Below are 24,946 nucleotides of genomic sequence, written 5' to 3' on the forward strand. Positions count from 1 at the left end.
CTGAAGTCAGAATGACTAGTCTACGAAAGTCAGTAGATATATATATATATATATATATATATATATATATATATATATATATGTTTTAGGCTCCGAATGATAATTGCGTTTTTCACTGCAGGAGAAGTGCGGTGCAGTTCAAATAGTAACAAAAATACATAGATATATATGTATATGCAGATATTTTGACATTGTTATAGCACTGTTGCGGTACGGTTTTGTAGTACGGTATAGTTACCATTCAAAATCTTAGTATATAATTTGAAACTTCAAACTTCAGTCATGTGGCAGTAGGGGATACAAATAGTTGAAAGAAATAGGTATAATATTATATTTTATCAATAATTTGCACTGTATAAAGAAAGATTAACAATATTGTTTGTAAATGATGTCTACAGAACTTTTTCATGATGACACAAATAGTAATTTAGTATATAGTTTGAGGAAAAGGGTATAAGAATAGTATCTTTTGAGAAAAAAGAAAAAAAAAAAGATGAATAGAACCGTCGTTTTCGATCGTAATGATTCTTTATACTACTCTATGTGGAGGGAGCTCGGTCAACCAGAGAATCTGAAAGATTGATCTTAAGACTTTGTCAACAGGTCCATGCAGGGACCATAAGGACCGCAACATATGATGAATTTGCCAAGTATTGAATCATAGAGCAACTTTACGAAATAGTAAAACAAATAAGTTTATTTCGATAAATGATAATCTGTTAAGTGGTCCTTCGTAATCATAGAGCAACTTATACGACACAAGAACATGCCGATACAAATATGAAGTAAAACTTTGGTGCAGGGTACTTCACTTCATAATTTTGAATCATTGTCTTATTTACTTTCTCTTAACCAGTACAAATGATGGAACACATGTCCTACCACTCTGTGACTCTTTTAACTCTACTGACTTCGGTGTTCTGCGTTTTTCCACGAAATCTATGTCCAAATCCCCAAATTGATATATCAGTACGATACCACGAGATCACTGTGGAATATATGTAATTTATACTACTGTATTATGTAAAAAGATAGAAAAAGAAACAACAACTGTCTGAAAAGAATGTAGTCCGTCCAGTGTCTCTCTGGTTTTTTCACTCGTTCTCCATTATTAATTTATAACGTTTAAGAAAAGACTCACAAACAAGATGAATACATGTTACAAGGGGATTTTATCGCTTATGCAGATTCTGTTTTTAAAGTAATGTAACAAATCGACACTGAGGTACCTTTCACAATGCGCACTATGCACAAGAAAAGACTCGTCAAAAGCAAAGCAAAAGGTGGGGGGGATGGCTCTTACGGGTCAACAGCTTAAGAATCTTGAGGAGTCTCGAATCTTGTCGGTGTATCGATACCCGCCATACAGCAAAGTCCACTGATCAAAATGAGCAGAAAAACGATTCCCTGCAAAAAGAAAAAGAAAACGACGAGACACAAAATCAGAGGAAATAAAAAACACACTGAATGATATTAGCTTTGACCTAGATATGATCAAGTTGCTTTATTAAATAAACTTGTCAATTTCATAAATCTTGGTTGAGAACGATGAGAACCCAAGTCAGAAGCGTAACAGAGAGTAAAATGAGTAACTTCTTACCACTAGTATGCCCTCCAGAAGTGATGACTTAAATTTGCAGAGTTCATCACAGCCAGTAGTAACTTCAGAAGTGCTGTTTCCTTTAGCAGTTTCAGCTAGAAACCTTTGGAGAGTTTTGTATGATGTGTACCAATAAGGATCAGAAACATAAAGAGCTGTATATTTACTGCCAGACTCTTCTACAGAATTCACAAGTTCGGAGATGCTTTCATCTGCAGAATAGTTCAAACTATTGCTTCAGGTCTTTCTTCTCATATTATTAATCTGTTAGTATTCTTTTGCAATAACTATCTTTCCACTTACGCTCTGAATGAGATTGGCCAGCTTGACTTTTTGATTCAGAACCCTCGGAACAGACCACAACTAAGTCCGTTTCTCCATCTTTCCTTGTTTCCCTTCTAGTCAGCAAATGATCCTGTCAATTATTCATGAGTAATCAGGGAGTGAAAGAAAGGGGTTATATCCTTGAGTAGGCATGGGATTAGGAAAAACAAAAACATAAGAGCAATTAGTATTACTTTGAAAGACTGCAGGCCTGATAGCTTCTGAATAGTTCCATCCTCAACAAAGCACGAATCTGAGAACACGATATTGCTGACTCCTACATTGTTGGAGCAAGCTTCTTTAAGCCCTGAAAGCAACAAATTCTCCATCCTTTCTTCCTCTGGCGCAGAAATATATGGGAATGCCAGTGAGAAGTTGGAAGCTGTAAATAGATTCTGTTGAAAAAAAGACTTGGATGTTAGAGTATTGTGGAGGTTTAAGCAAAACAACTAGGTCAGAGATCTGTCTCATAGAAGCATTATCAGAATCCCGTAATGAAGAGATGAAAACTTGTACTTACATTCAATGTATTAACAAGGGTAGGGTCCGAGTTCCTTGTTGAAGAAACATCAGTAGACAGTAACTGCAGGCAAAAAGAAAGTGAATTTTAGAATTCTCAGCATCACACGGAAGATACAGAGCAGAGACATTTAATTGCAAGAGTTAAGACACAAGTTTCCTCATAATATAACACAACAAGAAACCAAAGATCCAAATGATTAATCATGCTAATGTTTACAATGAGCTCCTACAACAAGAAATTAAAGATTCAGATGGAGATGGTCATTCATGCTAATGTTAAAACGAGCTCCTACATCGTTCACTCACACAGAATTGACATAATATATCTTTCACAGATAAAAAAAGAAAAGAAAATGTACTTACCTCTCTGCCTATGAACATAAGTGCAACATCAACAGGTTGCTCAAGTTTCTTCTTCTCTGAGCACTATGACAAAATAACAGTAAACATGAGAATAAGAAAACAAAATGACATCCAGTGAGTTGTATAAATTGAAAAATCATTTGCTCATTAAAAGAAGCCATACCAGAAAATTTGACCAGCCTCCTTGAGTGAAAACAGAACCCACTAGATCTTTTGCAGATATGACTTGATAATTTACAGCCTCATTGGTAGACCTGATTTTGAGAATCAAATACTCCAATTAAACAAGTAATCTAATGCCACAAATCGCCACAGCTCGAAACAGACATCAGATATCACAACTTCAGCTACCAAATTTGACAAGGATAGAGAAAAGAGATGCATAACTGGAGATGCGGAGACCAGAGGAAAGCAGGAACGGTGTTCGGAGAAGCCATTCCAAATTCAAAGAGAGACGCCATAGAGATTGCAACCAAAAACGCCATTACACCGATTTGAATCTTCATCATCTTCGTCGTCGATCAATCCTACCGGAGAAACAAAATAAATCAATCGAACAATTCCTCACGGGGCACGAAACAATCAGCAAATCCAAAGATAATCACAAACAAACCTGAAGAATCGAGATCGTTTCCAGAATTTGACGGATCAGTAGATTTTTTTCTTTTTTGTTTTTGTTTTTGTCAAGTTTCAAATCCAATGAAACGACAGATTCATATATCTCCGATCCTCAAATCTGAGCGACACATATGATGAGTAGTAGAGGTCGACGACATGTAAGGTCTTAACGACGTCGTTTACAAAAATATAAAAATCAAATACCGAAGTAACCGGTTTTGGTAATAACCGGTATGTCGTATTGGGCTTAAGGCTTTTACAGATATCCAATACGGCCCAGTTTCTCCAATCCGTTTAGCGCGTCGTCACAACTCACACTAATTAACTTCGAGATACCACTGAACAGAATATTTCCTTTCCTTCTTTTTTTTTCTTATTCCTGCAACGCGATCCCGCCAAAGAAAACTTTTTACTCTCTTCCTCGAAAATTCTCAAATCATCGTTGCTTCTCTCTTGCGTCATCTGTGATTCGTTCGACGGGATATTGGAATTGAACATCAGAATCTTCGACCCGTTTTTGTATAATGAAGAGACATCGGAGTAACAAGTGACGAGAGCTGCAGCGAGGTTGAGATTTTACGATGATTTGTGTTTCGTTACGAAATCGAATACGTAATTGGCTTCGCGACTATGTTAGGCTCCAATCCGTCGTTGTGATTCTTATCTACGCTCAGGTAAATCCGCAATTGCTTTGCAATGGTTTCATTCCCTTTGATTTCGCGTTTTTTTCTTCTTCTTCTCGTGAATGATTCGTATCTGTTTTGGGGGCTAGGGTTCTTCGATTCCTTTGTCCATTTTTTTTTCTTTTATTTGTGGTTAGAAGTGAAAGAAGCTGATATTGGTGAATCATTTGTAATGATGGTTTCAGATTGGGTGCGCGCTGATCGGTTCATTAGGGGCATTGTACAATGGAGTCTTGCTGATAAATTTGGCGATTGCGTTATTTGGGTTAGTGGCAATCGAGAGTAATAGCCAGAGTCTTGTCAGAACCTATGCGTTTCTTCTTTTCTGCGGCATTCTTCTTGATGTCTCATGGTTCATACTCTTCTTCAAGGAGATTTGGTATGATGACACTATCCTTGAAACACCCTTGCTTGTGATCATGATCCAAATATTTTTTCTGTGGATTTTCTTAATTTGCATGTTATCTGTCCTGAACTTTTCTTGATAGGCTCATTATCTTTTTTGGAAATGATTGATCATTAAACCATTGTTATGTCCTGTTCAGATTCTGTAGAGTAGAGCCATCTTATCATCTGCTGCTTATTATTGACAAAAGATTTGATTTTCATTGTAGGAATCTTTCTTCTGAGATGTATCAAGCCTTCTACATCTTCTCTGTGAAACTCACCATGGCTATGGAAGTTGCTGGGTTTGTTGTGAGGTTATCGTCCTCTCTGTTATGGTTTCAGATTTATAGACTGGGAGCTTCTATCATAGACACTTCATTTCCTCGTCAATCAGATTCAGATTTACGAAATAGCTTCTTAGAACCTCCTCTTTTAGCTAGGCAACGTTCACGTGATCCAGAATTACGAAATAGCTTCTTAGAGCCTCATGTTATAGCTAAGCCACGTTCACGTTCTGATGAAATCTTGGGAGATTCTGTTGACGAACCAGCCTCCTACACTCCACTGTCTGATGGCGGCCAAAGCAATATCACTACGCCCAATGTAACACAGGTCTTTCTATTTCTTATTATTGCTCTCTTAAGTAGTTTATGTACTCATTGTAGATGAGGTATTGCACTTGTTTTTCTATGTCTTCAGAATTGCGTTTGCAGTGGGTTTCTAGATGCTTGGTTACCCTGCCAAGATTATTAGTGACTTAGTGGATGTGAATACCCTTCACAAATAGTTTTTTGTTGGCTCTTCTTTTGAAACTGCATCTGATGCAATATAGTGAGAATTGGTTGAAATATCTAGAAACGAACGATACCTTTTAGCTCTTTGCTACTCTAGTCAAAAATAAACAAGAGCCTTTATACTAGCTTCTATTGTCTCAGCACTCTTCTTAAAAATTACACAGCCATAGCAAGTAGGTTTTCATCGTTTTGTATCCTTTTTGTAGGTGGTTAAATATCATTCAGCTGGAGACATTTACAAAGGAACCCCATCATCTGCTGCAGAAGCCTCTCGAAATAAGTCTCCTCTGTCCAGATCCTTGGAGGCACTTGATTCCAGTCTCCGCTGATTCAACATCTCTATTGACTGTGGCCGGTATTGTACTAAGCCTTTTTTTTCTGGTGGATTTTATTTGCTCACATTTATATAGACATAGAACGAAGCTTCTTACTAGTGGATCCTTGTACTCAGTAACTTACATGTGTTGGTAAATTGGCAATCCTGTTCTGCAGCATTGCTCTTCTTAGCTTCTTAGATTTGACTGGTAGTTTCAAATTGGCAGGAAGCTAGCTATCTGGCTAGAGGAACTTCACTCAACGATCTAAAGCTGTACTTTGTTATCGATTTGAAGAACCCAGATGTGAGTTTTGCATAGAGGGTGACAATTAAGAACCATTTGCCTTGAATCATGATTCGTTTTACTCGAAACTGTATAGATCTGGTGTGGGATATATGGATTAGGAATGTACATATCAGCATTCTTTTCTGTACATGAAAAATGCATTCTTTTGAGATGAATGAATTGGTGGATTAGTATAAAAGATATTATTTGTTGTCTTCCAAACATTTGGTATTCATTAAATTTTTTGAAGTTTATGCATGGACAGAAAAGTTGAGCAAAAAAAGGATTTATAGTTTTCTAGATTTTCAAGTAGCAGCATAAAGATGCATGATTAGCCAATGGTGACATACGATTGTAAAATCCTCAAGGAACAAGTATAGGTATTATGCAACGTCGACATATCAAAAGGTCTATCGTTTTATCAGGACTAGTTTTCGTGCCAATATTTCCTTCATGTGATGCATATATAGGTGCGTGGGGGGATTGGGGACTGGCGTTGAATGACCAGTCCATGTGGATTAGTAATTAAACTAGTAATCGGGCCCAGTAAAGTAAAATAAAAAAAATGATATCAGTCTAAATTAAATCATTTGACCTAAAAAAAATCGAGAACTTATCCACGTCTGACTAATTAGCTTTTGCTTGCTGGCTGGATTAGAGAGAGAGAGAGATTAGATTAAAATAGTTTTGAAAAGAAGGGGTCAAAATTAAAGACTCAAAAAAAAAAAAAAGAGAGTCTGCGTGGATCTCCAGCCGTATTCAGACACTTCACCCACAAAAATCTCCGCTCGACGACGATGATCCCTTTCTGCTGAAACTATTTTGGTTCTTGGGTCGCTCTCGAATTTTTCTTAGTCTTCGTCTCTTTTGGATTCTCGTACTAGTCTTTGTTTTTGATTCCGAAGAGGTAACTTTGTCAAATAATCCCCTATTCCGATTCTTATGTTTTTTTTTTTGATTTCTGGCTTGTGTTGTTCCAATTTTCCTCGTTTGGAATCCCTAATCTTTATAAACACCATCCGTGATTGAGTATAATGAGTTGAAACGATTTTAGATTGATTTCAGTTTTTTTAGTTTCTTTGTGTTGTTGATTGCAATTTTTTTTTGACTGGTTTGATCAAGTCTCTTTCTGATTCTAGGGTTCAGTATCGTTTCTGCATTTTCATTTGGTTAAAAGCAGAGAGAGAGAGAGAGAGAGAGAGAGAGAGAGAGAGAGTGATGGAAGATGCAGCAGAGACAACGTATTGGTGTCACATGTGTGCTCGATCGGTGAATCCAGTGATCGAAGGCGAGATCATCACATGCAACTTCTGTCAAAGTGGATTTGTTGAACAAGTGGATGATAACAATGCTCAAGATCCCGCTACCACTGATCAACTCCCTGCCGATTCTCTCTGGGCTCCTATCTTGATGGGGATGATGACCAACAATAATGACCACATTTCAACTGATCAGGGAGACTCAGAAACTATTGCTCAGGACGAATATGAAGACATAGACGAAGAAGACGACGATGACGATGATGATGATGATGATGATGATGCTTTTGATGTTGCTGGGGGCAATGATGGAGAAGTTGATATAAATGTGCATCTTGAAGCGATTAGAAGGATAAGGACTAGGCACTCTGCTGCCATCGCTAATATCCTTCAGGGGATTCGAGCTGGGTTGTTGACTGAATCCCAGAACCATGAGGATAACAGCGAGCTCGTTATCTTGATCAACTCCTTCAACCAAAGGATCAGTGTTCAACAAGATTCCATCGACACCACTTCTCTCCCTTCTGGATCTTTGGGTGACTATTTCATTGGACCTGGATTCGAGACCTTGATTCAGCGTTTGGCTGAGAATGATCTGAACAACCGCTATGGGACACCTCCGGCTACAAAAGAGGCAGTTGAGGCGCTGGGGATTGTGAAAATCGAAGATCGTTTGCTGCAATGTACTGTGTGTTTGGATGATTTTGAGATTGGTATGGAGGCGAAAGAGATGCCTTGTAAGCATAAGTTTCATAGCGACTGCTTGCTGCCATGGCTTGAACTTCATAGCTCATGCCCTGTGTGCAGATATCTGCTTCCTACAGCTGATGACGTCGGTAAGCCAAAGACCGTTGCAGAAACTTTGAGAAACGATGGTAACAATGGCGGTATCAGTATCGGTTCTGTGGTAAGCGATGGATCATCATCACCAGACTCAAGTTCGAACAATCCATCAGCTAACTAAACTAAGGCTCACAATTTGGGTCATCAGGTTACTTGAACAGTCGTTAGTGTTTCATGTTATTTTGCTCTGCACATAGTTTCTCAGAGTTGGTGAATAATGGATTCTTTTGAATTTAATTACAAGTCCTTTTTTAATTGACTTCAACATTTCTCTTGCTGATTGTTTCAAATTTGTTCCTATTTAGACCAGTAGAAAAAACCATTAAGAATCACAACTATTTATAACCAGTATTAAGAAATGGGTGAACTTAATGCAGTCGTCCCAATTCTCTGTCTCTATTGGTATATTTGAGCAGAAGACTTGATCTTGTCTTATGTGTATTATATAATTACATATCTCTCTATTACGATTGTTTCAAATCTCTTCACGCGGTAATCTGGAAACCTAAGCATAATTCCTTGAAAAATGAATAAAAAATAGAAGGAAAATGTCTACGTATAATTCGAAAGCTCTATTAGCATAAATATAAAGAACCATAGTCGTATGTCTGATCTGATATAAATACTCATATCTACTGCATAATTAGTCTGCAGAACCATTACAGTAATATTCAGAACAGAAGTAGAAGAAATGAAAGGAAAGCTGTGGTTGATCAGCTGCCTTTTGGTTCTCGCTTTGGTGATTTCATCCAAGGCGGTCTCAGCTCAACCAGACAAGTTTCGCAAACTTAGTGAGTGATTCTTTTGGGTGTTGTTATGGACTCATCATCACATACCCACTTGTAACTAGAATTGATCTAATAAGTAGGTACGTAACATCTTATTGAGTTGTAGCTATATCACATAGTAATTTGCAGAATGATGCGGTGGTTCTGAACTGGCAGAGTGATTCCACATTTCGAACTGTTTTTATTTTATTTAACACAACTTTACGGAAGTGCGTTTTATGTATTCTCCCACTTCTTTTTCTTGGATTGTTCATATCATCATCTTTTGTTGACCGAGGAACAAAAAAACTTGATTTCTTGATTTTATACAATTGTCTCATTTCCGTATTCAGCTAATTCCTGTTTCATATAATAAGAAGCCAGTTTTACATACATATATATGCTAAAAATCTATTTGTTGCTTCTTAAATTGTCTAGAAGAAGATTTAAGAGAGTCAGTGAAGATCGGAACACCTCATAGTGAGTCACCACCAGGACATGGATGTAGCAACAAGTCACAGTGGAATGGTGGATCTTGTAAAAAGCCACCGCGAGGGCCATGATAGGCAATTATTAGGATGATGAAAAATGTACAAACATCAAGATTTCTCGTCAATTAAACCAAACTAAATCGAGTGGTAGTATATATCATTTGTCTAGTTTGATATAAAATAGTGAGAAGTATTGCACTCAATGGCAACAGAAATTATTATATTAAGAAACATATGATGAGTTTTTTTTTCATGGTAAACAAAATGAGATATAACATTATATAAAGGCTTTTTATACTTCCATCATATAAGAGTTTGATAAATAGTAAAACCTCCATAAATTAATACTCTATAAATTAATAAACACTATAAATTAATAATTTTTGCTGGTCCCAAGTCGGGCCGGTGTAAAAATGATTCAAATTCGATAAGATAATAAGATAATAAGGGGGGTGTATTCAAAGTAGCATTTTAAGAGATTTGAGTTTTAATGAGATTTTGATGATTTTATGTAACTTCATATGATTTATGTAAAATTCTTTCAAATCCCACCTAAAACTATGAGATTTGGATTATTATATTTTTAACTAAGGAAGTTCTCTGAAATCCACTAAAATCCTCTGAAATCATTTAAAATCAAATCCACAAACTGTTTTCAATAACAGTGGATTTTAAGGTGGATTTTAAAATGATTAGTTCAATAACACTGGATTTCATGAGACTTTTTAAAATTCATGATTGAATAACACTGGATTTGTAAACCTTTTACAAATCACTTGAAATTCCACTTTGAATACACCCCCCTAAGTTTTTTTGAAATCCCTATGTAAATATAGTCCCAACAATATCATAAATTAATAATCACTATATATATACTCTAAATATATACATTATATGATATAAGTAGTTATGTTAAAATATGCTTTTAGTTTTTTCTAAAAATGAATTTTTTCTCCTCAAACTCATCTCTATAAAAAATTATTTATGTTATATTTTTAAACTATAATATTACAATATACTCCATAACATCATAAAATAACCAAATTTTTTTATGTTTTCTATTTATAAATATGCATCATATTCATCTTTTGTTTGTTTTATAGGCTGTTAGAAGATAACAGTTGAGGTATTAATCATAAATTTGAATTTATGTATATATTTTGTATATAAGTGAATTTATTAATAATATTTTTAATTAATTTTTAAATTGTTTCTCTAAACATACAATTCAATTCCAAACTATACAATTTTTGTATAATCTTAAAGATTAATCTTATTTTGTAAAATTGTCTAATTCTTTTAAAGATACCACTATAAATTAATAATTATTAATTTACACTATAAAATAATAAATATTAATTTATAGATAAATTAATATCACTATAAATTAATAAAATTCTGTAGTCCCACCAATATTAATTTATAGAGGTTTTACTGTATATATATATGACTATTGAGGGTTTCTACATTATTTAACCAATGTGTTAGAATCATTTATTTGGTAATATGTTATTTTCTATATATAAACAATCATTTTTTTTAACACCATATAAACAATCATTATCTTATGAATTTTCACTCCCATTACATAAAATATTAATATATTATATACAAAATTATATTAATATTCAACGGGTTAAACCACTAATAATATTAAATTATTATAGTTATTATTAAAACTTGATAACTTCATCATAATTCTTTTTGATAGCAATTTAGCAAATTTTCATGTATTCGACTAAAATTACGAACATATACTTCCATTTTACAAAATTCTCTATATAGATAGTTTAAACCCATATATAGTTAAGATACTATAAATCTTTTTTGCTCTTGGTTTTATAATGTTAAGATTTTATACCAAAAGAAAGAGTACTACCTATTCTAATGACTACAACAAAAACTTTACCCAATAACACATAAACAAAGACATACATGAAATTATAAAGGATATAAATAAGACAAAAGTAAAATTAAAGAAGAGAATGAGATCACAAATCTTGCTCCCGGAAGAACAAAGGACGATTCTTCATAGTCCAATCGATAGCAAGACACTATACAATCTTATCAAACCTAATTTTTTTAAACACTATATGAGGTTTAGTATCGATAAAAATTTGTAGTATTGAGCGATGCCGTAAAAAGAAACAAACGATAATTCAACCTAAGTAGGCTAATAAAGCACACCAAATAAATTCAGAGAGAACACAAAACACGTCCACGACTTTATGAGAAATTTTTAACTTCCAACTCTTAAACTGAAAACAATAAAAACACTCCAAACCCTTAAAAAAAATAGCCAATAGAAATCTCCAAAGTGCGTATATAATAAAAAAAAATTCACTTATACGATTAATATTATTCGATCAACTCTCTCATATATTTCTCACCTTGTTGTGCCTCATACCTTTCTCGAAGACTTGGTGTTGAAAGAGCGACCAGTGCTCTCTTCTCTATCTCTCCCTCTCAACAAACACGAACAAATCCTTCGTCCTCTTTGTTCTTGTTGCCAACTCCGGATTCTCAAAGTGTCACAATCTCCAACATTGCAAGGCTGAGACATCTCATAAAACTAACTTAAAACTCAGGTTATCAAATCTACCATCTCCTCCTCGGTTTTACTTATGCCTTGTTTGGCAATTTACGTTTTCGTGTTTGCTTTCCTCTTTCTGGGTCTCCTTGTGTTGCAACGCTACTGCTTTATGCCTGTTAATCGAGAAACTTAACAATCGGAGGAGATTGCTGCTGAAAAATCCTCCTCTTTATACATCAAAGTACCCAACTTTTTTTGTTTTTTAACAATTTGTGTGTTCCATGTTTTTGTCTCTTGCGTAAAGATTTCGACTTTCGCTGCTTTTTCTTGCATACCATTGTTGATATGTTCGTCTCGTGGGTTAATCCGTAACGAGATCATTGAGAAATTACATGTCTATGCTGCAACTTGTTGATATGTTCGGGGATCGATGCTTTTGTGGGCTTTGCTTTGATCAGGTCTGATTAGCCCGGTTATGAATCTGGGTCAGTGTTTCTACATAATTTGGCTCTGAAAACACTAGATTTTATCTTTTCTTCTTCCGCTTCGTGCTTTTGTGGGTTTTGCTTTAATTTCCGTGGCTGTGTTTTGTTTCAATGATCAAGTCGTGAGCTTCCAATGATATGGAACAAAAGCAAGTATTTGAGCTCCCTTCTATTTCAGGGTCAAATACTAATAGATGTTCTTCCAATAATCTGGGAACTACTCAAGAACTGGGTTCATCTGAACAACAACACGACCAACAGAATACAGATGGTCAGAGAAGACAGAGCACAAGAAAACGACCATTGACCACTCGGGCTCTGGAAGCTCTTGAATCCGGCTTTCTTACAACCAAGAGAATGAAAAGCACAAGTAAACCGGAAACAAGAAAGCGTGAAAGTTCAACGAAGAGAAAGCGCTCAGCTAAAAAGTGTAACAGAAATGGGAGTTCAGATTTGGAGCACAGAGGAGAAGATAGAAGCATTTTTGTAAAGAAAGCACCGACGTGTAAGCCCTTGGATCAGATAGAGGATACAAAGCCTAGCTATCTTCTCAATGAAGCAAGAGCTGAGAGTAAGGCTCTGGATAAAATACAGGATTCAAAGCCAGTCCTAACTGAATACCCTAAACTTCCACCAATTGTTTTGAAGTTTCCATTCAGGCGTGGCTAAGGGGTAAGGAGCTTCAGGGACTTAAGTTCTGAAAGTTTTGATCGTTGGGACAGTGTGAGGAGATTGGCCATGCTGAAGAATAAAGGATGTACAGAAGAATAGTGCAGCTGTTCTTATTATAGTGCAACAGAAGGGCCACTTTGCTATTCTTATTATTTCCATTATTAGTCAGAACTCAGAAGGAACGTTTCTATTATTGGTTTGCTTGGGAGTTATTTGAAGAAACTTTTCATATGGTCAATATCCAGAAATATTTAGTGGACTAATAGTAATGGTTATGAGTATTTATAAAACATGATATATACAGTCATCGTTACATACAAATCCAGTAATTTAAGTGCAGCTGATTTGCAGAGGACGCTTGATTGCCTTGTCCAAGTTGTGAGAGACTGCTTTGGTTAAGTTGGGGTGCTCAAAACCAAAGGTCTGCTTTAGATCTTTTGCAGCCATAACGTAGGAAAATTGACTCAACAATATAAAGATATGATGAACAAAGAACTTTACCTCTGATCCATCCAAGCATATGATATTCACAGTCATAGGTACATCCAAAAGTTATTATATGACAGACTTCAGCTGATGTTCTATATATCAATCTCGTATTTGTATAGTTCAGACAATTTGACGTCGCAAAGGCTACAAAATAAAATAATGAACATTTCTAGCTAGTCATATATGTATGTTTGATTTAGTATAAATAGACATGTACGTATGAAGCTGTTAGCCTGTGTATATATATAACGTATATCAACCAAAAAAAAAGAAGATGAAGGGCAAGTTGTGGTTGATTGCTTCACTTTTGGTTCTCTCTTTGTTGTCTTCAGTCGAGACGATCTCAGCTCAACCATATAAATTTCGAAAACTCAGTGAGTATTATCATTTTTATCATCTCATCAGCTGGATCTAGGCAGTTGTAGTTTTTTCACGGTGGATGATAAAAATACAAAAGAAATTGAAGATGATTATAATAAGCTATTTACCGTTTTAAATTATTTGGCTAGCCTCTATGTTTCGGATAATATACATATATTTTGTTGTAGAAGACGAAATTGGAGAAATAATGATTCATATTCACGAAAAAAAGAAGATACAAACACCAGGTAGTGTGTCAAAGCGTGGAGGCCAAGGCTCACCATCCAGTACAGGTCCCCCGCACGCCGGTTGATATAAAGATTAGACGGATCGGCCAAGGCATAGTCGTACGTACATACATCCTTTATGCTTTTGTTCTTTTAAGATATACTTATGAGAAGCTGTCAAAAAAAAGAAAAAAAAAGATATACTTATGAGATTAAAATATTGCATGCTTTGTTGTTTATTTATGGAAACCCCCAATGTAAATTAAAGGGCAGTCCAAATCAGGGAACAAAAAAAGTTTTTTGTTTGACTTGTACATATTTTTGTGTCAAGTAAAGAAATTAATAGAATATGATTTTATTGTACAAAACTGACAATTTTAGTAAACTTAGGAAGGTTTGAAAAGAGAAATATAGTGAAATATTCCTTTGAACCAAAAGAGCGTGCACTAATCTCCCCGGAAGTAGAGCTATATGTTTGAGTCAAATCAAACAGTTTGACTTACATGATTATATAAGTTATATAGTATGTAAAACAAATTATAATATGTTTATAATGAAGTCTTCTGACGCGTTACGTGAAAACTTGATTAATAAGTTATGATAAAACTTATGTTTCGTCGATATATATCTTTATACTCAAAGAATGTAAGGTATCCACCAGAAAATGAAGGTCAATTTCTGTTTGATTGCTTCGCTTTTGATTCTCACTTTGGTGATTTCGTCATACGTCGTTTTAGCTCAACCACACAATTCCAGTAAGTGTTATTGACATTTCTATCATCCTCGTATACTCTAGTACTATATATATGCTAATGCTAAATGAGAAGCTAATATAATTATATATTAAAAAGTAAAAAAGAAAATTAAAATTAGTTAGAAGTTGGATAACATTTAGCTACTCCTTTGACATGTATATGCATGATTAATTAGTATATATGATCAATTCACTGTTATGATGATACCTAATGGAAAATTGTATAGAAGAAGAAACAATAGCAGAAGAAATGATTCACATTCGAAAGATAATGAAGATCGGAGCACCTCGTAGTAAGTCACCACCCGATCGCCAATGGGGTGAGCGTGACTCGCCACCAGCCGCAGGTCCAAATACACTGTAAGGCGATGGCAACACGATTTATGGCTACACATCGTATAAATATGTTCACCTTATTTAGTTTATGCTTACTCAAAAGAAAACCAATGACCGGTTCCCATGTATTTTGATTAAATTTTTTCTTTTTTTTTTGGGAGTTCATACAAAATTTTGTCAACGAACCAAGCTGTCACACCTAATTTTACATTATTTACTTAAGATTTGACCTTGTCTTTAATTGTAAACACATTTTTAGATAACGATGTTCATGTTTTTTTTTGGCATCTAGCTGGTATTATAATCCCATAGATTGTCAGTTGTCTATGTATAGTCGTTACTAATGCTATCTTTTCCTTCTTTGTTATAGTTGAACTCATACGAAATAAATTAAAAATCATTTCAATTATAGTTGAAATCATACAAAATAATTAGTACATTTCTGATTAATCAGAATTTGAGAGAATTAGATAAAGAATAAAATCTACAATGATTAGCACTGAAAAGTTAATTATGAGTTTTTTTTCTTCTTCTTTTTCTTGTCTTCGCTGTTGTTTAACCATATGGTCAATATCCATCTATATCTCGAATTTTGAATCAGTTTAGTGACGCGCATCAACGTTACTATCTCACAAACTACTCAACCTATAATATATAATGAAACTTGCTCACACGTCTTATATATTGCAATTTACACACATGCCTTATACATATAAAAAGGGAAAATTAATGAAGAAGAAAGGAATCAATATGCAAAATTAAAAAGAAGAAATTATGAAGAGAAAGTTGGGGTTGATTGCTTCTCTTTTGCTCCTCTCGTTGGTGTTTTCATCCAATGCAATTTCCCTTCAGCCACACAGTTTCCGCAAACTCAGTGAGTAGTATTGATATTTAATCATCGTCAATTTCCATTTTTGTTTCTAACATTGAAATTCATATGTAGTATCATCTCATGTATATATATATATGTATAGCTATAGTAATATTGAAAAAAGTATTTCTCATAATATATACATCATGATTGCTATTATCAGTTTATCTACTTCACTTTTGTTATTTTGTCTACACAGAAGAAGCTATCGAAACACCATGTAGTGTGTCGCCATCTGCTGGACAAGCAACTACCAATCCGATGACCACGGTCAAAGGAAAACCTTGTAGAAATATGTTCTCTATGGGCAAAGGCACTTAGCTTTTAATGGTGAACATATACAATCAATATGATACGCATATGTTTGTTTCTTCCTTTTTTTAGTCAACCATTTGCTTGTTTATTTTCTTGTTTCTTATATACATTTTGTTGACATCAACAGAATTATATTGATAATGTGAAGTCCTTATATATGGAGGAAACGTGAGATACAAGACGGAATGAAAAAACTCATATACATTGTATATCTATGATTGGCATATATATGTTTGTTTCTTCCTTTATTGTAGTATAAATTCGTGTTTGCATGCTTGAAAAGCCGTTTTCTTTTCTTTTCTTTTTGTGAAACAGTAATAATTTATTGGATATTTTTAGTGTCGAAAATAATCATATCATTGTGAAACTTGACTACTATTGTAGCTTTCACAACGACTTGATCGATTTAAATACACCCATTATTAAGTGATGGATGATGGATCCACAATATATGCACTAATTTTATAAGTTTACAGATAAAAAAAAATCCTAGAAATGCAAGGAAACTTGTGTATGAATCATGATTCAGATATCCAATATTATTCGTGATCCAATATTCAAAAACTGATAACGTACTCGTCGTACTGCATGGAGCATTGAGGAACAGGAGCAATGTCTATTGGGAGATGTAGAACCATAGATCAGTTCTCCCGGCCCTCCCAAGAATGTCAAGCTTGTGTTCAGATGAAAAACAATGTTGGTGTCGATCGATCGTGTTTGGCTACATTTTTAACCTTTGGAAAACAACGCGTATATGAGCTCAATTATTTGAACAAAACTAATAGAAGAGGTCAAGAGGACGTAAATCATCTCCATAGCATCATAAGGATTAAGACCTTCTTTTTTTTTGTTAAAGGATTAAGACCTAGTCATCTCTAGTTACATATTTATATAATTATGTGTATTTCAAAGTACTTCCACGCGCTATTTGAAACTCTTCATTATAAGTATTATTTATAACTATTTGTATCGGCAATTTCCATAACTTATGTTACATGATAATCAATGAATCATAAGAAACTATTTATGGAAAGACTTTGTATTATCAACCATATAAAATAAAGTAAACGCATGGATGAAATCATTCGAAAGATCCATCTAATTGGTTAATGATTTACGGTTTGATTCATATAAATATACACACGTTTACGTTAACCATTATAACGTACAAAAAAAGAAGAAGAATAAAATCAACACACAAGTAGCTAGGTTAAATGAAGGGGAAGATGTGGTTGATTGCTTTACTTCTGGTTCTTTCTTTGGTGATTTCATCTTATGTGAGTTCAGCTCAAGCATACAAATTCCGCAAGCTCGGTGAGTAATTCATACCGAATAACATTTTTGTCATAATTTGTATATTTGGTTTTGTTATATATATTCTTCTTCATACGACTTGTAAATAACTTTTACTTTTTATTTATGTAGGCAGAGTTATAGACACTGACCCTAGTATATCACCACCGGCGGACCAATGTTGCTAGGAAGCAAAAGGAGATGAACATATGGGGACTTCTCGTAGAAAAAGCCGTGTCTGTCAGAAAGTTAACTGTGGCGTAAATATATGTCTGCTTAACTGATTCAACGAAAATTTGTATATCTTTTTTGATAAAATGGTTTTCTTTAGTAACTGACAAATAAGTTTCAGCATTGGTATATGTAATTATGTTTTTCTCAAACATGACGCCCCTGTCTTTAATTTGACCTTATTAAATTAAACATATTCAAACGACTTCATCGACTAAACAAAGTTATAAATGCTTATGCTATTTTTCTTTTATAATTGACATTATTTTATGAAAACCTCAACGTCATCAGCAAACGTCTGAAAACCTCCATTGACGTTATGGTTTTCTTTGATAAAATAGTTATAAATGCTTACTAAATTTTCTTTTATAGTTGACATTATTTTATGAGAAGCATCATTCGTTGAAAATTTGTAATGAACAACTCTATCAAATCAAAAGTTGTATATATATATATATATATATATATGACCACCAATATATGTGTTTGCACAGTCCCAAATCTAATTATCAAAAAAAAAAAAATGAATTGGAAGTTGGTTTTGCTATTTGGTTGGATTCTCCTCTCGTCTATTGCATTAAACCCAACTTTGGCCAAAGTAACTTATCCATCTCGCATGACAAGTAAGTTTCCGTCACTTGTCTTTTTATTTGATACATATATTTTGAGATATACAGAAAAATAAGAAATTTGGGAATATACATATCAGCAGAGGAATGAAGATTGGCTTTACAGGCAGTTTCTCTAGACCTGCTCCTCACGGAAACGACCCGCCGATCAAGAAAATATCTAAACTATGACACATGTAGTGATCTTTTCGATGTAATCTATATATACGTACTAAGATTTCTGATTAAGCTTGTTAAGTTGTTTCAAATAAGTTCTCTTCGAATACTGGAATTTAAACTATTATTAGGGAAAAGGAAGAAACCTAAAAAGTCAATAATGGTTTCATTGCATGCATATCACCAACATGCAGTGGAGAGAACGACCCCTGATTATATAAATCTCTCTGTCTAAACAGTCATAAGATATAATATTTTGCATATTTTAGCCTCGTTTCAACTGTTCACGTCGCCTTGTTAAGTAGCAAAATAAATTATATACCACAATTCCTCTTTGTATAGTTTCTTCATTGGAAGAAGATTGGATCAGTTTTATATATACTTGGCTACGACAATATTAGTCATGAAATATCACGGTCACGGTCACACAGTTCGATTCGCACGTTAGGTTTTTAGTCTTGAGAAATAAAAACAAATTTAAGCAACGGGTTGTTCCAACATAGTCCAAAATTACTAGGAAGCAACTCATATCATAGCTACCAACTCATACAAAAGTTGACCCATTCTTATATACGTACCATAGCAATCAAACACTAAAATTATAGTTTTCAACTGTGTTTGAGTTTTTTTTTGTTATGGATCGGATTTCAAACATTGTCAATCTAAGTCATGATCCATATCAAAAAAAAAAAACTGAAAACTAGCAACGCGTTGCATGGACCAATTCAAGTTTTCAACATTTGGTCATATCAGTTAATATGATCCGATTTTTTATTTTTATTTTTTAAAGGCAGTATTTTGGGTAAGCACGGAAGACGTCCATGCTGGTATCTGGATACATTTCTAAAGTTATGTATATATATATATATCTTTAAACTTGTGCTTTCTGATTATTTGTTAAGTAATTGTTTCGTTATATATGTGTGACACTCATCGAATTAAATGAAATGGAATTTCTTCTTTTATATCTACAATTTTTAAAAAATAATTAACTGCTAGCTGAAATTGCATATGGTCATACAAATTTTTATTGGAATTTTCAACTCATGCAAGTACCAAGGAAAATATAAACAAGACTAAAAAAAGTCAAACAAGCTTTTAGAAAATTGTTTAGTTATTTATACTTAGCAAATTTAAACAACTTTGTATTCTATTTTCTGATTCTAGCTATACCATTAATATAGTAGACACCAATATTAGAGAAAAAGGGCTATGAATATCAAGTTCATTATGATAGCTTCGCTTCTACTTATACTCATTGCATCATCCAATTCCTCCATCATACCAACTTCCAAAAACCGGAAAATTAGTAAGTGTCTATAGTTTTGATTCATGTATACAAGTCCAAATATTATGTGTGTACCTAAAAAGAGGATTATACTCAAATCTTTTTTTTTTATGTGTTACAAGTCGATGAAGAAGTGGAGGGTGGTGAAAAGATTCACATTCACAAGATAAAGAAGATCACCGTAAGAGCCAGCCGTTCACCTCCTGCAAAAGGCGTTAAAAGTTACCCAACAAAGTCTAAGCTTCAATAGTAGAGCATTTTTTTTGCTTTATATATAATATCTCACTTATTAATGTATGGGCTTTAGGCCCAATTATACGGCATGCTTTATGGCCCGGTATACTGTATATTATTATGTATTGGAACTTTGGAATAAAAGTGTAAGTATTAAAAACTTGAAGGGCATGTTTTCGCAATTTCACACTCTTTTTCCTCCCGCCGCCGTCGCCTTCTCCTCCTCCTCTCCTCTCCTCATTTGTGAAATCTGAGCTTGTCTGAATAAAACGAAGCCCGATTCCTACAGCGATTCCAGTGTTGGGTAAGTTTCATCATTTCGGGGCTCATCTTCAGTAGGTAACTCTCGTCTTACTCTTGAAGTATTCAGATTTTCAGGTCTTACTAGAGAAATTTGCGAGTCTACTACTTGTTTGTAAGAAGAACCCTTAGTTAATCTTCAAATTGATGATCAGATAATCTAAAATTCATTTACAATTGTGATTTGATTTTGATTTATACATGTTTTCTCAAAGGAAGATACAGAGACTAGGATCGTCTAACTAGAATGTGGTTTTACTTGTAGTCAAGTCATTTTAATATGTCATCAAGAATTGCTTCAATCCGGCTAGTAAGTTCTCATCGTGAGGTCTACGAACCGTGTGATGATTCATTTGCTCTAGTCGATGCATTACTCGCTGATCGAACCAACCTGATAGAGCACAACCCCAAGGTTTGTATGGAGATCGGATCCGGAAGCGGGTATGTCATAACTTCGCTTATACTTCTTCTGAAAAACGAAGTTCCTGGTGTTCATTACCTCGCCACTGACACGAACCCGATAGCTGTAAGAGTGACGAAAGAAACTCTGGAAGCACATGGGGTTGATGCTGATGTTGTCTGCGCGGATATAGCTACTGGTCTTGATAAGAGACTTGCTGGATCAGTGGACGTGATTGTTGTGAATCCGCCTTACGTGCCTACACCAGAGTACGAAGTTGGAATGGAAGGCATCGCCTCTGCTTGGGCTGGAGGGGAGAATGGCCGGACTGTTATCGACAAAATCTTGCCTGTGGTTGATCTTTTGCTTTCCGACAAAGGTTGGCTCTACTTGGTGACATTGACTTCTAATTTCCCGGAAGAGATCTGTCTGATGATGAGAAAGAAAGGTTACGCGTCTAGAATTGTGGTTCAGAGATCAACAGAAGAGGAGAACCTCCTTATTCTTAAGTTCTGGAGAGACCAAGATGAGGTGAGCCACAAGGAGATCTCATCACCAACGTTTCTTGCGCACTTCTCTAGATCTTTATCATTGCTTATGGAGAAACGATGGCGTTGATACTACAAAACACTGATTGAATCTCATTTAGGATTCTTTGTTATCAAGTTATAAACACTCTTTCTCATTCTTTGTTAAATATGCTATCGAATCTTTCATTTTTTTTAAGTCTGATTAAAAAGTTCACTAGTCTATGAACATTGAACAACACTGTAAGTCTGTAACCAAACACACGAGCGCGTACCTTATAACAACATAAGTGCTGATGACGTGGTCGAAGAAAAGTGGACGTTCGTATAAAACACAGTCAATGACCGTCATCGTAGATTTTCCCCTGGATTTCCCGAAAATACCCTCGATGTTTCGAAGACGGTCAAGGGTGGGATGGGGATGTATAAATAGGTGTAAAGGAGAATAAGGATCCCAAATCCCGAAACGTAAGTCGGTGAGCCTCTCTCTCTCTCTCTTAAACAGATCTAAAAAACCAAAGAAGCGAGAGAACAAAATCAGTCTTCTCCTCTCCCTTTATATATAAGCACAGATTTATAAATCTGTTTCCCTCTTCCCGATTTCTCAATTCTTTTCGTATAAAAGCTTCATCTTTTCTCAATTCTCCCGTCTCTTTTCTCCTGATTCCTCCCGTTTAATCTTCTCTAAATCGTTCTAAATCTACGAAACCCTAGATTTCTTGTTCGAAGCTCGGATTTGCTCGCTGTCGAAAGGTCTGACCTTTAATCCTTTTTTCATGGGTTCTTAATCGTTTAGTGAACCTCTTGAATACGATTGGATCTTACTGGCTCTATATTCTTAGATAATTGAAACCCTTTAAAAGAATCTATCTGATAAGACTTTTAAACATATTCTCTCGTGGCATGGTACCGTGTCTAGTGTCTATCTATATCTGGTCTGATTCTTTCCTAGCTTAGCTTTCTGATGTGTTGATTTTGCTTTACTGTAATTTTAGAGGAATGGCTGATCAAGCATTGGAAGGGAGTAATCCAGTGGACCTTGTCAAGCATCCTTCCGGGATTGTTCCTACTCTTCAGTGAGTTCTTTTGTTCCTTTTTTAATCTTTGTTTTATAAGTCTCTCAAGGTTTAGTGTTTAACTCTTGTGGTCGTGGATACTTATACAGCTTTGATGTTTTGTTTCAGAAACATTGTTTCTACGGTGAATTTAGACTGCAAGCTCGATCTTAAAGCCATAGCTTTGCAGGCTCGGAATGCTGAATATAATCCCAAGGTATTGTATTTTGTTACATTTTGTTTTTGTAAACGGTAAATAAGTGGTTGTCTATCCACTGTGTACGGATTGCTAAGAATCTAAGATATTATCTGGTTTTTTGGCTATTGCAATACTAATTGGCCATACTTAAGTTTTTCTAATTTGAATATCTCGTGTGTTAATGTTTTCAGCGTTTTGCTGCGGTGATTATGAGGATCAGAGAACCCAAGACTACAGCATTAATATTCGCCTCAGGGAAAATGGTATATATTTTGGTTGGCAATACTTTTTCATCGTTCTGATATTTATTTGGATTTTTAATTTTGGTTTGAATTCTCTTTTGAATTTGGGGTCTAATCTACAATAGGTCTGTACTGGAGCAAAGAGCGAATACTTTTCTAAGATGGCTGCAAGAAAGGTAGATTTCGTTTCTCTATACTCTTTTATTAGCTTGCTTATTGCTATTTACCTGAATTGGGATCTCGTCTTCTTTACTTCAGCTATATTCTAGATTTTTTTATGCTAATAGGAGATGTTTTGCTGTTTAGTATGCTAGGATAGTGCAGAAATTGGGATTCCCTGCAAAATTCAAGGTACAATTTCTACCAAACTCTCTTCCCAGCCTGATATTATTTTTTCTTACTTTTGTTTGTACAAATTTTTTCCATAATTCCATGGTTGCTTCCTGCAGGATTTCAAGATTCAGAATATCGTAGGTTCTTGTGATGTCAAATTTCCTATAAGACTTGAAGGTCTTGCTTACTCTCACGCTGCTTTCTCAAGTGTAAGTGATCTTAACTCGTGAAATCATTGTTGTTCTTATGTTGAACTACAATAAGCATACAGTTAATAGTTAAGCCCCAAATTTTAGTGATAAAAATGTTGTGCTGATGGCCATTACATCTCTCTCTCTCTCTCTCACACACACATATTGGTGTTTCCAGTATGAACCCGAGCTCTTCCCAGGTCTTATTTACAGGATGAAAGTGCCAAAAATTGTTCTTCTAATCTTTGTATCTGGGAAGATCGTGATCACAGGAGCCAAGGTAATATCTCACTCCTCTTTAGGTTTTGTGATAATCGCATGAGAAATACTTGCTATGTCTCCCTCTAGTCTTTAGCTCTTCTACCATCTGATAAAAATCCTGAGGTTACTCACTATCAGATGAGAGACGAGACATATAAAGCCTTTGAGAATATATACCCCGTCCTCAGAGAGTTCAGGAAGATACAGCAATAGTATGTAACACACTTAACTTTCCTCATCTTTCTTAGTTTTGGTTGATTTTTCAATTTTATAATTGCATGAACGTAATTGTTTTGTTTAAATCTTATAGGATCACAGATGTGGAGGATTTGTTCCCTGCCCGAAAATAGTTGTGGCGATAGAAGCCCCTTGCAGTTGTTAAAGTTTGCTGAGGATTTGACCCTTGAAGAAAGGCTTTCACAGTATCTAGACTCTCACCTTGTGTTTTGGTTCATAATAGAACATTGTAAATACACAATGGAGATTCCAAAGACAATTCTTCGGTTCTTTTTTCCAAGATATGTCTCACATGTACGCTGCTGTAGCCACTTCTCACGTATGTTATGTACAAACTTAATTCAATGTGCTGCCCCACCTGCTTTGAAAGTCTTGTTGTTTAACATAGATCAGCCAAGATTATGAATAAGAAGGATGGGGTGTACTGAGATCATAGGGTAAATATAGAAAATGATGATTTTAGTATCCATTACGTGTCTATACATTGTACATGCTCAACTTCAATAGTTTGCTGAAAGATACTTGCGAAAAGATACCATAATCTTTTTTAGACCAGCCTAGATTGTGAACAAATATTGAGAGTTTAAGAACATAAAATTAAACACAAAATGATTACAGTATCCATTGTACAAGTTACATATCTGAACCACTAACTTTAGTTAAAGTGTTTTCGGAAACAGAGAACAAGATAGTGCTGAGTTGATTACAGTATCCATATTTTTTTCTCCAAATGGTTCTGTAATCCACTGTAATTTGATTACAGTATCCAAATGGTTCTTTAATTCTATTCCAGATACTGTAATCCTCAGGGACATCCTCTACCGCTTGACAATACAGCCACTAAAGAAGAACAATGGCCCATTAGACTCTTAACAGGTTATTGTAGTTGAAAATTAACTCTCAAGAAGATGTGAAAGCGAAAGAAGAAGTAGTACCTCTGGTTTAAAAGAGAGCGTGATTTGGATCACAAATTGATGACAACGTCCCCTGAATTTGAAGCAAATGCATGATTAAAAGATTTTGGTAAGAAGATGTAATTTGATATCAGGGGATTGACAGGAAAGCTTCAGGGGAC

At 34.8% G+C, this 24,946-nt stretch overlaps 9 protein-coding genes and 1 long non-coding RNA gene across 14 annotated transcripts; 9 read left to right on the top strand and 1 right to left on the bottom strand.

The window, feature by feature from the left end:
• Positions 1–996: 996 nt before the first annotated feature.
• Positions 997–3,554, bottom strand: LOC17891420. Its single transcript, XM_006298098.2, has 9 exons — positions 3,423–3,554; positions 3,197–3,336; positions 2,973–3,063; positions 2,810–2,872; positions 2,445–2,507; positions 2,119–2,319; positions 1,904–2,015; positions 1,601–1,812; positions 997–1,407 (listed from the first exon to the last, which is right to left on the bottom strand). Exons 2-9 carry the CDS (start codon positions 3,316–3,318, stop codon positions 1,315–1,317), a joined length of 957 nt encoding a protein of 318 aa, XP_006298160.1. The 5' UTR covers positions 3,319–3,336; positions 3,423–3,554; the 3' UTR covers positions 997–1,314.
• A 241-nt stretch (positions 3,555–3,795) lies between these two features.
• LOC17892044 lies at positions 3,796–6,145 on the top strand. Its single transcript, XM_006298282.2, has 5 exons — positions 3,796–4,101; positions 4,296–4,489; positions 4,725–5,109; positions 5,498–5,646; positions 5,834–6,145. Exons 1-4 carry the CDS (start codon positions 4,009–4,011, stop codon positions 5,618–5,620), a joined length of 795 nt encoding a protein of 264 aa, XP_006298344.1. The 5' UTR covers positions 3,796–4,008; the 3' UTR covers positions 5,621–5,646; positions 5,834–6,145.
• A 456-nt stretch (positions 6,146–6,601) lies between these two features.
• On the top strand, positions 6,602–8,262 carry LOC17890993 (E3 ubiquitin-protein ligase SIRP1). The gene is made up of 2 exons (XM_006298037.2): positions 6,602–6,800; positions 7,033–8,262. Exon 2 carries the CDS (start codon positions 7,112–7,114, stop codon positions 8,114–8,116), a length of 1,005 nt encoding a protein of 334 aa, XP_006298099.1. The 5' UTR covers positions 6,602–6,800; positions 7,033–7,111; the 3' UTR covers positions 8,117–8,262.
• A 6,421-nt stretch (positions 8,263–14,683) lies between these two features.
• On the top strand, positions 14,684–15,294 carry LOC17893816. The gene is made up of 2 exons (XM_006299805.2): positions 14,684–14,774; positions 15,001–15,294. The coding sequence occupies exons 1-2, from the start codon at positions 14,684–14,686 to the stop codon at positions 15,135–15,137; spliced, it is 228 nt and encodes a 75-aa protein (XP_006299867.1). The 3' UTR covers positions 15,138–15,294.
• Positions 15,295–15,883: 589 nt separating this feature from the next.
• Positions 15,884–16,508, top strand: LOC111831698. The gene is made up of 2 exons (XR_002834809.1): positions 15,884–15,983; positions 16,180–16,508. It is a non-coding gene; the product is annotated as an uncharacterized LOC111831698 (long non-coding RNA).
• A 1,001-nt stretch (positions 16,509–17,509) lies between these two features.
• On the top strand, positions 17,510–17,934 carry LOC111831740. The gene is made up of 2 exons (XM_023787027.1): positions 17,510–17,609; positions 17,721–17,934. Exons 1-2 carry the CDS (start codon positions 17,510–17,512, stop codon positions 17,774–17,776), a joined length of 156 nt encoding a protein of 51 aa, XP_023642795.1. The 3' UTR covers positions 17,777–17,934.
• A 386-nt stretch (positions 17,935–18,320) lies between these two features.
• On the top strand, positions 18,321–18,876 carry LOC17890672. The gene is made up of 2 exons (XM_023786865.1): positions 18,321–18,459; positions 18,506–18,876. The coding sequence occupies exons 1-2, from the start codon at positions 18,343–18,345 to the stop codon at positions 18,617–18,619; spliced, it is 231 nt and encodes a 76-aa protein (XP_023642633.1). The 5' UTR covers positions 18,321–18,342; the 3' UTR covers positions 18,620–18,876.
• Positions 18,877–19,813: 937 nt separating this feature from the next.
• On the top strand, positions 19,814–20,241 carry LOC17893229. Its single transcript, XM_006298999.2, has 2 exons — positions 19,814–19,913; positions 20,015–20,241. The coding sequence occupies exons 1-2, from the start codon at positions 19,817–19,819 to the stop codon at positions 20,140–20,142; spliced, it is 225 nt and encodes a 74-aa protein (XP_006299061.1). The 5' UTR covers positions 19,814–19,816; the 3' UTR covers positions 20,143–20,241.
• Positions 20,242–20,326: 85 nt separating this feature from the next.
• LOC17890637 (hemK methyltransferase family member 2) lies at positions 20,327–21,570 on the top strand. 4 transcript variants are annotated; one of them, XM_023786079.1, is made up of 3 exons: positions 20,327–20,430; positions 20,497–20,541; positions 20,692–21,570. In XM_023786079.1, exon 3 carries the CDS (start codon positions 20,707–20,709, stop codon positions 21,442–21,444), a length of 738 nt encoding a protein of 245 aa, XP_023641847.1. In that variant the 5' UTR covers positions 20,327–20,430; positions 20,497–20,541; positions 20,692–20,706; the 3' UTR covers positions 21,445–21,570. The 4 variants fall into 4 exon arrangements, with proteins under 4 accessions (XP_023641847.1, XP_023641846.1, XP_023641845.1 ...); XM_023786078.1 differs by lacking the exon at positions 20,497–20,541 and having other exon boundaries at positions 20,331–20,430; XM_023786077.1 differs by lacking the exon at positions 20,497–20,541 and having other exon boundaries at positions 20,335–20,465; positions 20,697–21,570.
• A 245-nt stretch (positions 21,571–21,815) lies between these two features.
• Positions 21,816–24,240, top strand: LOC17891705 (TATA-box-binding protein 1). Of its 2 annotated transcripts, none has more exons than XM_023785877.1 (10): positions 21,816–22,226; positions 22,349–22,429; positions 22,538–22,625; positions 22,799–22,870; positions 22,975–23,025; positions 23,156–23,200; positions 23,299–23,391; positions 23,552–23,653; positions 23,773–23,846; positions 23,945–24,240. In XM_023785877.1, coding segments are annotated over exons 2-10 (603 nt in total). In that variant the 5' UTR covers positions 21,816–22,226; positions 22,349–22,352; the 3' UTR covers positions 23,946–24,240. The 2 variants fall into 2 exon arrangements, with proteins under 2 accessions (XP_023641645.1, XP_006298592.1); XM_006298530.2 differs by having other exon boundaries at positions 21,816–22,106.
• Positions 24,241–24,946: the final 706 nt, after the last annotated feature.

This window comes from Capsella rubella, unplaced genomic scaffold (assembly GCF_000375325.1).
Source record: "Capsella rubella cultivar Monte Gargano unplaced genomic scaffold, Caprub1_0 scaffold_3, whole genome shotgun sequence".
In the NCBI taxonomy this organism is placed as follows: domain Eukaryota; kingdom Viridiplantae; phylum Streptophyta; class Magnoliopsida; order Brassicales; family Brassicaceae; genus Capsella; species Capsella rubella.

Bases quoted from the DNA above. Each gene is read 5' to 3' on its own strand.
- LOC17891420 (XM_006298098.2), bottom strand. From the start codon at position 3,318: ATGATGAAGATTCAAATCGGTGTAATGGCGTTTTTGGTTGCAATCTCT. The intron at 2,873-2,972 runs GTATGGCTTCTT...ATTTTGTCATAG, and splicing joins GAGGCTGGTCAAATTTTCTG to TGCTCAGAGAAGAAGAAACT. The intron at 2,016-2,118 runs GTAATACTAATT...AATAATTGACAG, and splicing joins CAGGCCTGCAGTCTTTCAAA to GATCATTTGCTGACTAGAAG.
- LOC17892044 (XM_006298282.2), top strand. From the start codon at position 4,009: ATGATTTGTGTTTCGTTACGAAATCGAATACGTAATTGGCTTCGCGAC. The intron at 4,102-4,295 runs GTAAATCCGCAA...TGATGGTTTCAG, and splicing joins TGATTCTTATCTACGCTCAG to ATTGGGTGCGCGCTGATCGG. The intron at 5,110-5,497 runs GTCTTTCTATTT...TCCTTTTTGTAG, and splicing joins CTACGCCCAATGTAACACAG to GTGGTTAAATATCATTCAGC.
- LOC17890993 (XM_006298037.2), top strand. From the start codon at position 7,112: ATGGAAGATGCAGCAGAGACAACGTATTGGTGTCACATGTGTGCTCGA.
- LOC17893816 (XM_006299805.2), top strand. From the start codon at position 14,684: ATGAAGGTCAATTTCTGTTTGATTGCTTCGCTTTTGATTCTCACTTTG. The intron at 14,775-15,000 runs GTAAGTGTTATT...AAAATTGTATAG, and splicing joins AGCTCAACCACACAATTCCA to AAGAAGAAACAATAGCAGAA.
- LOC111831740 (XM_023787027.1), top strand. From the start codon at position 17,510: ATGAAGGGGAAGATGTGGTTGATTGCTTTACTTCTGGTTCTTTCTTTG. The intron at 17,610-17,720 runs GTGAGTAATTCA...TTATTTATGTAG, and splicing joins ATACAAATTCCGCAAGCTCG to GCAGAGTTATAGACACTGAC.
- LOC17890672 (XM_023786865.1), top strand. From the start codon at position 18,343: ATGAATTGGAAGTTGGTTTTGCTATTTGGTTGGATTCTCCTCTCGTCT. The intron at 18,460-18,505 runs GTCTTTTTATTT...CAGAAAAATAAG, and splicing joins CAAGTAAGTTTCCGTCACTT to AAATTTGGGAATATACATAT.
- LOC17893229 (XM_006298999.2), top strand. From the start codon at position 19,817: ATGAATATCAAGTTCATTATGATAGCTTCGCTTCTACTTATACTCATT. The intron at 19,914-20,014 runs GTAAGTGTCTAT...ATGTGTTACAAG, and splicing joins TTCCAAAAACCGGAAAATTA to TCGATGAAGAAGTGGAGGGT.
- LOC17890637 (XM_023786079.1), top strand. From the start codon at position 20,707: ATGTCATCAAGAATTGCTTCAATCCGGCTAGTAAGTTCTCATCGTGAG.
- LOC17891705 (XM_023785877.1), top strand. From the start codon at position 22,353: ATGGCTGATCAAGCATTGGAAGGGAGTAATCCAGTGGACCTTGTCAAG. The intron at 22,430-22,537 runs GTGAGTTCTTTT...GTTTTGTTTCAG, and splicing joins GGGATTGTTCCTACTCTTCA to AAACATTGTTTCTACGGTGA. The intron at 23,392-23,551 runs GTAAGTGATCTT...TGGTGTTTCCAG, and splicing joins CTCACGCTGCTTTCTCAAGT to TATGAACCCGAGCTCTTCCC.